This window comes from Lycium barbarum, chromosome 2 (assembly GCF_019175385.1).
Source record: "Lycium barbarum isolate Lr01 chromosome 2, ASM1917538v2, whole genome shotgun sequence".
NCBI lineage: Eukaryota > Viridiplantae > Streptophyta > Magnoliopsida > Solanales > Solanaceae > Lycium > Lycium barbarum.
Genome location: NC_083338.1, coordinates 21,054,518 through 21,065,693, shown reverse-complemented (window position 1 = coordinate 21,065,693; position 11,176 = coordinate 21,054,518). Strand labels below are relative to the sequence as shown.

The 11,176-nt window shown below is 33.1% G+C and overlaps 1 protein-coding gene across 1 annotated transcript; it reads right to left on the bottom strand.

Annotated features, from left to right (window-relative positions):
• Positions 1 to 8,851: 8,851 nt before the first annotated feature.
• LOC132629395 (E3 ubiquitin-protein ligase PUB23-like) lies at positions 8,852 to 10,716 on the bottom strand. The gene is made up of 2 exons (XM_060345059.1): positions 10,321 to 10,716; positions 8,852 to 9,965 (listed from the first exon to the last, which is right to left on the bottom strand). Exons 1-2 carry the CDS (start codon positions 10,639 to 10,641, stop codon positions 9,054 to 9,056), a joined length of 1,233 nt encoding a protein of 410 aa, XP_060201042.1. The 5' UTR covers positions 10,642 to 10,716; the 3' UTR covers positions 8,852 to 9,053.
• Positions 10,717 to 11,176: the final 460 nt, after the last annotated feature.

Sequence of the window (11,176 nt, the reverse complement as noted above, 5' to 3'; positions counted from 1 at the left end):
ATATGTTAATAACATGTAAAAAGTTGAACCACAAAAAAATTGAATTCATCTTAAACATTATAGTGATGCCAACGATTCAATTTTCTAATTTTCCTAATATCACGATTATCATGATGTTTTCACATCTACACAATTTGAAATAAATTTGTTTATAATATTCAAGATTTCAAATTGTTTAGTTTCAAGCACTTATACATATAAAATAGAAATAGAAATACAGACAGTACGAAAAATATCTTGTTTGTGACAAAAATAATTTCTAGAAATAAAATAAAAATTTGACATTTAACTAAATATATTCTTTTGAATCACAGACAACTTCAAGTATTTTCTAATGTATCTGACGGGTCATTGAAGTCATCGAAATCTAATTTTCCGCAGATCAACTCCAGTAGTATAACTGCATATACTAAATCAAGCCCTCAACATCCTAACCAAATTTATATACTAACAAAAAAATTAACTTAAGGATTTTAAAACATTAAAGGATTAAACTTTTTTTTTTCAAAATTTGACAATGTGTGTACCCTTGGTAACTCTTTGTCCATCCCATCAGCATAACTTTAAGACACACTTGGCATGACAATAATGTCACGTTGATATAATTGGAGTAATTAATAAGGCAACACTAAAGGAAAAATAAAAATTTAGTAGACAATATTGATGTCTTTAACGAATTAACTAATGATGACCGGGGAGAAAAACCGTACTGATATGTAAAACAATCAAAAGCCAAACAACATAAAAAGAAGTGTGAAGTTATAAAAATACATATAATGCTTTCGCTTCTTGTTCAAGTTTAGTAGCCCCTCAGTACAGATACAATTTCTCCGTGTTAGAAAGATTCTAAACTTGCAGAGGCTTGGTTTAATCAAATATCTGATTATCAAAGAAAGGGTACATCGCTTACTCCTAGTAACACTATTGATGCATGGTTGAAGATTAGAAGATAGATGAGATCAAAGAAGTTCCAAGTGTGTCTATTATTCTTCATTAGAAAATAACCCAGTTAGTGCTTCTGTATCCAGTTTCTTGTAAGTATTAGCCACTATACATCATTTTCTTCCTAATCTTCTAAACGACTAAGAAATCCATAATATATGAAAATTTACACACAATACAGATTTAAATAAAATCAAATATAATACGTACATTTCTAGTTTAAACACTTTGAGTATTGAATGTCGATAACGAATACGCCTTTACATTTCCTATGTCTTGTAGTCGTAGACGGACAATTCTCAAACTCTACCATTGAAAAGAAAAAGAGAGGAAAGAAGTCCTAATTAAGTCCCAATTTTTTTTTTTGTACTACAACCGCTAGGTACACTTAGCCAAAGGCCTTGGTACTAACACGGCATTGCCATATACATGTGCGAAATAGATACCCATCACAAAAACACTTTTAAAAAACTTTGTGTACATCATTATGATTCGTAAATAACAGACATCTTTTATTCTACAGTATGTGCAAAACACACAAGCATCTTAATCATGCATAGCACCCAAAATTATCATCATAAGCTCATTCGAACTCAGCATTTCCTATGTCGTAGGAGCTGTAGTCATCAGCTTAGTAGGCAACTTTTACCATTCCATAAACCACAATATTTGGAGAAGTTTAGGATGAAAACCTGCAAAAGGCAAGTATATATCAATAAATAAAAGATTGAAATGGAGGAGCTCGAAAAATATATATTAGTGAAATTCATTTGGTTTGTGATTCAGCTAATCAGAAGTACCGATGTTTGATGCCTTGCCTTGGGCTACACAGACATGACTATAGTTTGTGAGATGCACACACTAAATATATGCCACCAAACGATATGCAGTAATGCATATGTTTAATTAGAACATCTATCATCATGGAGATTAGATCTCTTAAATTGAACTTTTGGGTAAGAAGGAAATATATGATCATTCATCAAACGAAAAGTTCAAATTCATAGAGATAAAGATATCTAAATCAGTAATCTCTAAGAAAAATAGAATTAGAAGTACTATTTTCAGAGAGATTCAGAATTTAACCTGTGAATATCCACATGTATATGGAAATGTCATTTTCCGTTGTGTTAGTACTAAAGCCTTTGGCTAAGTGTAGTTAGCTATTAGTAGTACATAAAAGATTGTGACAAAAACTGTCTCAAAACTCAGCATGTTAGGCTCGTACTTAGCATTATCACTTTGAGTTTTTCAACTCCTTGAATAACATTCAGTTGCCGGTATTGATTTTCAAAATCATGTCCATCTATACATATTGGTTTAGACCAACCTGATAGAAAAGATGAAAAAAATAGTCACACAACTTATAATATCTTAGGTTCAAATGAACTAAATAAAGAGTTGAAAGTCTGGGTGGAGAGTTTAGCAAAAAAAAAAAAAACTAAATAAATGACAACCTCAAGGAAAACAGATTTGAGACATTCAAATCTTATATCTGCATATGCACAGATTTGAGACATTCAAATCCTATATCTGCATATGCACATACAATGATCCCAAAACACTACAACAAAACATCCGCAACATAAAAACTTTAAAGAACGCATTTTAATATTGAGAGCAAAACAAATTTAATATTCAGATTGCTTCATGCCACAACATCCTGTATATTCCACTTAGATCTAAGAAGCAGAGTAGTATCCATAGTTAAGATATCACACAATGATCAAAATCTTTTTTTTTTTTTTTTTTTTGTTTCAATAAGTCCTATCAAGTTTAGAAGAGGGATACAATTTTTTTTCCTTGTACAGTAATTTTAGCATCACTAAGTGTTGATCACTGAATGATAGTACTTATTACCTTCTCTAAAAAAATCAAACAGGATATTAACTTACTCTTGAATTCAAAAACTTGCTTGCGTACTTCCGCCAAATAAATTTAGAAATAAGCCTTACGGGAGAGAATCTTCTCCCAAATGGTAGATCTGCTCCAGTACAAAGTGCCTCCTATCCAACAGCGTCTTCTTGACCATTCATCGAATGAGGCAGCACATAAATAACAAATTAAGGATAAATTAGACAGAAACTTAAGAAACCATACACAATAATAAATATTGACATCCATTCATTTAATAAAATGCCCACTAAAGAGTAGATTCATAGCAGACGTTTGTTGGTGCACACGGATACATTTTTATACCTTGGATCGATCTTTAAAGGACTGCTTGACTTTCCCAAATGAATCTCCATTGTATTCCTCCACTGCTTCCTCAAGTGACCAAGCAAGCCATGGACCGGATATTATCTGCATCACAAGATTACGTAGGAATCTTACACCAACATTCCCTTATACTTGGAATGAACAAAAAAAGGACTACCAACAATGTCATGTGAAAAAGTTATTTGAACACCAAGGGAGTAAGAGAGATCAGTGAAGCATAAATCCCAGACTGACTATCACAATAAATCAATTACTATTAGTACTATATTAATAAAAACATTTAACATACATTCTCAAAATTTAAATCTTTTAAGGAACACCCACAATTTGATTCACTGCCTGTCCACAACACAAGTACGATTAAGAAAGGAAACGAAAAACATGAATGCAAATAGCCAAAATTTAAAAGCAACCTCTTCTGGCCTAGACTTTCCCCCAAAAAAATAAAGAATAAGTAATGGTTTGGAAGTTCCGGACCATTATCCTGATTTGGTGGAACCAAATTGTCCCTGCCTTTGTTACTTATATTTTATTTTATTTCTCTTTTTGCAGTTATAATTTTACCAGTTGGTAACTTCCCAATTTTAAAATACAAATTAGACATTTTTGCAGTTATAACTTTACTTGGTAACTTCCCAAGAACGTGTTTTTTATGCTTATATTTCTGAAAATATATTTGTTACAAAAAAGATCCAAAAAACGTGTTTTAGAAATTTTTAAAGTTTTAATGCGTGCATGCGTGTGTTTGTGAATTAGTGGGGGAAAATGTGGTAAGGGATGTGCATCGTGTGATTTTTATGATTTATATATATGTGCATTTAGGTTAGCTTTTTTTTTTTTTTTTTTAATTATCTCAATTAGAACTTTTACTCTTTCAAAACAAATTGAGAATTCTATATCTCATTTCAATTATTTACAATGTTTATTAGCAATGTCCTAAAATTGTGTGGCACCGGTTCCATCTTTGTTGCCCACTTTCTTTCTTTCTTATTTCCTTTGTAAACCACCTTCACTTTTTTCTTTTCTTTTTCCCCTTCATTTTTCATTTTTCTCAAGTAAAATTTAGAAGAAATGAATTACAAATTCTTAAAACTTGAACGTGGAAAAGTCTTGATCTGGCAAATTTTTGTTACCAATTTAAAATAGAATGTATAGATGTATACCATTAATTAATTTTATTTCTAAATTAAAAACAATAATTAATAACTAATTAATTATTTCTTGTCCTAAAACTACCACATGTCATGATCCTATGCCGACACTTGTCAAAATCCTATGGCAAACTATCCTCTTTTTAATAATATATAGATATAGATTAAGAAAGACGGAATAAGATTTGAGGTTGTTTTTAAATGGGTTAAATATCTTCTATTTTAAAAACAAACCAAGCTGACAATGACTTTAATATACAACGAATTTTGAATTTTCTTGTGAAATTCTATGTAAAAGGGTGAATTTTCGGGTGAGAGACCTCAAAAGTTTGTCTTTAATAGAGGTTTGTCTTTAAAAGGAGGTGAGGTACCATGTAGGAGAAGTGTTGCTCCTAGGGTTTTAAGAATGAGAGGATATAGCGCATGAATTTCATGAGCTATATGAATTACTGTGCATTTTGACGCCCGTTACTGGGTGTTAGTCCAAACACATTTATCGCATGAAATTCATGCGCTAGCTATAGGTAATAATGTTCAGTTTTTTTTTTTCACACTAGCATGGTACTATTGGAAATAAAACACCTCATTTAGGTTCCTAATTGTTAGTAATATCAGCTTCTTTAGCAGTTGTATTTTGGTCATACTTGTTTGCTGTAGCTTGTAGCTTCATTTACTCTTAAAGACTGGATAGCCTATTATTTTATACTAATAGTTTTCTCTTAAATGAACAACATTCATAGTTCAATCCAGTTTTCTTAAGTCTAAAATCTCAAGTCTTCCCTGATAGAATAGTCAACGGCTCATACACGAAATACAAAAAAAATAAATTAAAAAAAAATAAACCTATTTCGTTCATTAATACACGAAATGCAAATATATATATATATTCCAATTTCCTTTTTATATGAACGAAATAAAAAAAAAATTATCCTATTTCGTTTTTTAATACACGAAATGCAAAAAAAAAATTATAATTTCCTATTTTTTTTTTATTCAACAAATACAAAAAATAATTAAGTTAATTAATATTCACGAAATTAAAAAAAAAAAAAAAAGAGGCTATTTCGTGAATTGTGTCACGAAATGCAAAAAAAAAAAAAAAAAAGGCTATTTCGTGAATTGATACACGAAATGCCAAAAAAAAAAAATGTTTCTTTCATTTATTTCATGAATTGCAAAAAAAAAAAAAAAAAAAAACCTATTTCGTGATTTGTGTCACGAAATGCAAAAAAAAAAAATACAAACTACTTTATTCAGGAAATTTAAAAAAAAAAAAAGGCATTTCGTGAATTGCTACACGAAATGCAAAAAAAAAAAAAAAAAAAAAAAAAGGGCCATTTCGTGAATCATGCAACGAAATGCCTAAAAAAAAATTGTTTCTTTCATTTATTTCATGAATTGCAAAAAAAAAAAAAAAAAAAAAAAACGTATTTCGTGATTTGTGTCACGAAATGCAAAAAAAATAAAATACAAATTACTTTCTTTTTTATTCAGGAAATAAAAAATAAAAAAAAAATAAGGCATTTCGTGAATTGATACACAAAATGCAAAGAAAAAAAAATAATAAATCAATTTCTTCATTTAATTCACAAAATTAAAAAAAAAAAATCGCCTATTTCGTGGATTGTATCACGAACTGCCCATTTAGGTCTATAAAAAAAAAAGCATACCATTTTTGTTAAATGTATGCAAAAAAAAACCCATTTTGGCTCCGAGCTCTCTCTATTGGTGTCAACAACACCTAACATTACCTTTGGCTTTCTTCCTGTGTCACCGTTACATAGGCCTCATTCACTGTGACAACTGGCCCTCTCAGCAATACGTTGCTTCTTAGCTGTTGTAACTTCTATTTAATTCCATAAATATTTTTATCAATCGTTGTTGACCTAGATGTTCTAGTTCTTGTCTAGATTCCTTACAATCACAAGAAGGTAAGAATAACAATACATCTAATTTATCCCATAGATCTTTCATTTTTCAATTTTTATTTTCAAAGATGGTAGAGCCTCGACAAATTGGATCTATCGAATCTCTCTTTGAAATCACTCTATACTTGCTCAACACTTGAGGCATACATAATGCCAGGCATTAGCTCACTCGAGACTCTGTTTCCAATCCATGATAACACATTGCATTACACTTCTCTCCCACTGCGTTGCTAGGTTTCCTTGTACGTGCTTTCTACGCAAGTTTTTTTCACCAATCCAAGCGTGTGTTTACCCAAATAAGTCGGTTCGATTGATCTACTCTACATAACATTATTATCTGGGTAGTGAGTTTGATCAGTACTAAAACTAGTCCTGGAGCATCTGATGCTGGGAGATATAGCAAATGATTGTGGTCTAGCAACGTCACTTCATTTCCTGTCATGGTCGTGCAGATCGGAGATTTGCCAATGGTGAATTCATCAGAATATCACACAATAACAACTTGTCTCACAATCGCTTCTCTGGTACCAAATTAACTAAGCAAAATTTAGCTGAGGAACTTCAAAAACTCAACATGCAAACAACAGCAACATATCCAGTGTAATCCCACATGCAAGTGGAGTCTGGGAGGGTAGAATATACGCAAGCCTTACCCCTACCTAATGGAGGTAGAGAGGTTGTTTCCACACTCGGCTCAAGTGCAACAAGTCAAAGCAGTTACGAAAAAGGAAATACGGTAGTGAAGAAAACATGACAACAAATAAGGAACGTAGCACAGAGTATTTATAAAAAGGAAAAGTGGCAACAATCAAAGCGTGATAATCAAAACACAATAAACAACAAGCGGTAACAGTAATCAAAGGGCAAGAAACTACAAGAATACTACTCCCTCCATCCCAATTTAAGTGTCCTATTTTTTTTTTTTCTGTTCTGTCCCAAAAAGAGTGTCTCCTTCTATATTTAGTAAGTTGAAAATTCAAACATCCTACATGGCAATTTTATAGCCATAAGATTTAAATAACTTTTTGCTACTTTACACATCTTTAATTTAAGGTCACAACATTCTAAAGTCTCCCTTTATTTCTTAAATTTCGTATCAAATCAAACTAAGACACTTAATTGGGACGGAGGGAGTAATAAACTACAACAGATACGACTCTCTAGACCACTACCAAGAATACGTCGCCGAAAAGAGATACCTCACTCAACTATATGCTAACCTTCTACCCTAATCTGAGACCTACATACCCTTCTATATAAGGTCATGTCCTCTCGGTAAGCTGAAGATGTGTCATGTCCTGTCTAATCACCTCCCCCCAATACTTCTTTAGCCTACTTCTACCTCTCCGCATAGCCACCAAATCCAATCTATCACACCTCCTCATTGGGGCATCTGTGAATCTTTTCTCACATGCTCAAACCATCTCAGTCTCGCTTCTCTAATCTTATCCTCCACGAAGGCCACTTCCACCTTTTACTGGGTATCTTCATTCCTAATCTTATATCTCCTAGTATGCCAATGCATCCATCTGAACATCCCCATTTCCAAAACTTGCATCTTTTGAACATGAGAATCCTTAACTGGCCAACACACCGCCCCATACACGGTCTAACCACACTTTGTAGAACTTACTTTTAAGTTTTTGCGGTACCTTTTTATCATACAAGACTCCGGAGGTGAGCCTCCATTCACTACAAAAAAAAATAGGTAATTTGCGGAGGTCAAAAGTTGCAATTCGTGGAGGTTTTAGCCTCTTCTAGCAACTAGCGAATGCTAAAAACCTCCGCGAATTGCAACTTTCAACCTCCACAACTAATTTTTTTTGTGGTGATTTCATCCACCCCGCACCAATACGATGTGTGACATCATCGTCGATCTCCCCATTTCCTTGAATTAAAGACCCAAGCTACTTGAAACTTTATCTCTTGGGGATGATCTGTGTATCAAGCCTCACTTCTATACCAGTCGCATGTGTTGGATCGTTGACTTACACCCCAAATATTCGGTTTTGGTCCTGTTCAACCGGAACCCTTTGGACTACAGGGTTTGTCTCCAAACTTCTAACTTAGTGTTAACTCCATTGCAAGTCTCAGCAATCAATACTATGTCGTATGCAAATATATACCATGGCACATCACGTTGAATATGTTGCGTCAGTACATCCATCACCAAGGAAAATAGAAACAGACCAAGAGCAGATACTGGTACAACTCCATCTCGACTGGGAAAAGTTTCAAGTCTCCTCCCACTATTCATGCAGGTCTTGACCCCATCATACATGTCCTTTATCGCCCTAATATATGACATTGATACAGAAACTCAACATGCGACTCGGTTAAATTGATCAATTGAGAAGAAGAGATTAAAGATCTAGAAGAAAGAAGAAGAGAGAAGAACTCAGAAAGGAGAGATTACATTTTTTGTAAAAAACTAAAACTATACAATAGCTGGTACTTGTGAACTTACAGAACCACGTGCACCTAACCACTTTGTAACAACTAACTCCTCCTCACCATCCTTTATTACTGAATTACTCCTCTAGTCTTCAACGTCAACTTCTTGCAAGTAGACACAATAAATAAAGAAATAAATAAACTAAAGAGAGACAATCACATATTAATTAAGACGCCATTTGTAATAGTCTTCATAACTTCTATATGGTGTTTCTAGGATCTTCGCTAGAGTTTTTTCTCTTTTGAAAAGTAAAGGGGATACAATATAATGTTGTTGTATTTATACATGTATCGTTAAGAAAAGAAAAGAATAAAACATTAATTTAGGAATATAGGGCTAGCTCTATCGTCCAGGATATCAAGTCAAGAGACAAACTTGTATACATGGAGAATTACCCCAAGCATAAGAATGTGTCCTCAAGATCTCCATAGCTTTCTTCTTTAAATAATCTTCACAATCTGCTTGAATCACCATGCAAAGCTTTGACACAGCTCCAACTCTCAACATCTCCATTAACACTTCTTTTGTAGCTGAACACTTAGCAATTGATCCAAGAATTTGAATTGCACAATCATCTAAAGCTGATGAAACCCTTAGTATCCTTTTAGTAACAACAGCAATTCCAGCTGCATGTTTTAAGAATTCCGCCCTCCCATCAGCACAAGTACATAAATGAGCCAAAACGCAAAGTACCAATTCCGAAAGCCTTTCTTCTGGGTTACATAATTCGAGCTCTATTAGCTCGAATATGGCTCCCGATTCCACTATCTTTTGCTTGTTTCTTCCCCATTGACAAGCATCTATTAGCACTTGCAAAGCTGCTTTTGTTGCTTGTTGAGAGATGTGATGTTTGCTTTCTTTTCGTAAAATATTCACCATTTCTTGAAAAAATTCGGGGTGTAGTCCCGATTGATGATTTGAACTCAAGACCTCTATCACGTTTTTCAACACCATCATCGCGTGAGTCTTGATAACAACTTTATTTTTGGTCATTTCACTTCTCAAAATCCATAAAATAGCTTCAACTAGGTCATGGTTTTCCTTGACGATTTGTTTATTTTCAGTTGTTGGGCTCCAAACACGGTGGAAAATTCTCAAAGCTTCTTCAAGGCCGGTGATTAGTTTTCTTTCCTTATAACTTTTCACTATAACAGAAATCATTGCCTTAATTGCACCAACTTCCTCCAAGCACTTCCTGTTCTTCCCATTCTCAATCACAAAAGCATCAATTTTCTTCAATGCTTCAACACGAAGCTGATCATTATTCACCTGGGGTGTAGGTCATATACAGTACCGTCAGTACGAAAATTTTCTACAAAATCAGTTTAATTATATTCCACATGTTATACTAGGTTGATTAATCTATATTTAGGTTATCAAATCATAGATCATACTTGTTACTAACCAATATGAATTTAACTTATATATGTTGACAACTGTAAAGATTTTTTTACATATACATACACTATCAGTAATATAACTTATCCTGGGTGGTTCAACCTGATGGCAAAAAATCCTTGACACCGGTCATAAACAATTATTGTTACTAAAGGTGACTTAATCTGATGTTATAAAAATATAGTACTATATATAATGTCAATGCACAGAATTTAAACTCATTTACCTGACGAACTAGTCGAAGCATATGGGATTTGTCCAAAGGATATTTAGGAGTTGGAATTCTGTCAATCCCATAACTTGCATTGGCAATGCACCAACCTTGAATAAGTCGCCTGAGCATATGATTTGGTGTCAATAACTCAATGTCTCTAGGCAATTTCTGCTTTGTCACTGGACACGTCGCCGACTCTTCCTCCGCCGTTAACAACCACATCTCGATATTCTCCCTGTCATACGTTATTCCGGTCACCGTCGTTACCGGATCTTTCATGATCATAAGTGATATAGGACACAAGAAATATTGAGGTATCTCTACTTCTTCCATTTTTTTTTTCCTACTTAGCAAATTCTTCTAACCAAAAAACAAGAACCTAAGTGTTTATGAATAACAAGAATTAAATGAGTATATATATATACATATAAAAGGTGGTAAGAGAAAACGGCTAATATATGTGTGAAGTTTGAATGGAGAAAGCTAAAGAAGAAGAAGAATAAAGACGAGGTAAAGTCAAGAGAAATCATAATATTTTAATATGATTGGAAATATTCGTTCTTTGGTTTTGGTTTATTGGTCAAAGGTTGAATGAGGTGGGGCTATTCACGAGTAAACAATTGAGAAATATAAATCACATTTTTTGTGTTGACTTTCTAATATTCTCCTCATTGCAGATCAAGATCATATCGTGGGGCTAAGAGAAAAGAAATTGACTGAACAAAAGGTAAAAATAATTACTTTGATTTAACTTTTATGTATGTCGACAGTGTAAACATAGTTTTATATTTTAGTTGTCGTTCTATTTGTCTGAGCATATTTAACCTTTAATTACTGAAATATACACTTTTGATCCCTTGACTAATAA

Bases quoted from the DNA above. Each gene is read 5' to 3' on its own strand.
- LOC132629395 (XM_060345059.1), bottom strand. From the start codon at position 10,641: ATGGAAGAAGTAGAGATACCTCAATATTTCTTGTGTCCTATATCACTT. The intron at 9,966-10,320 runs GTAAATGAGTTT...CCTACACCCCAG, and splicing joins TGCTTCGACTAGTTCGTCAG to GTGAATAATGATCAGCTTCG.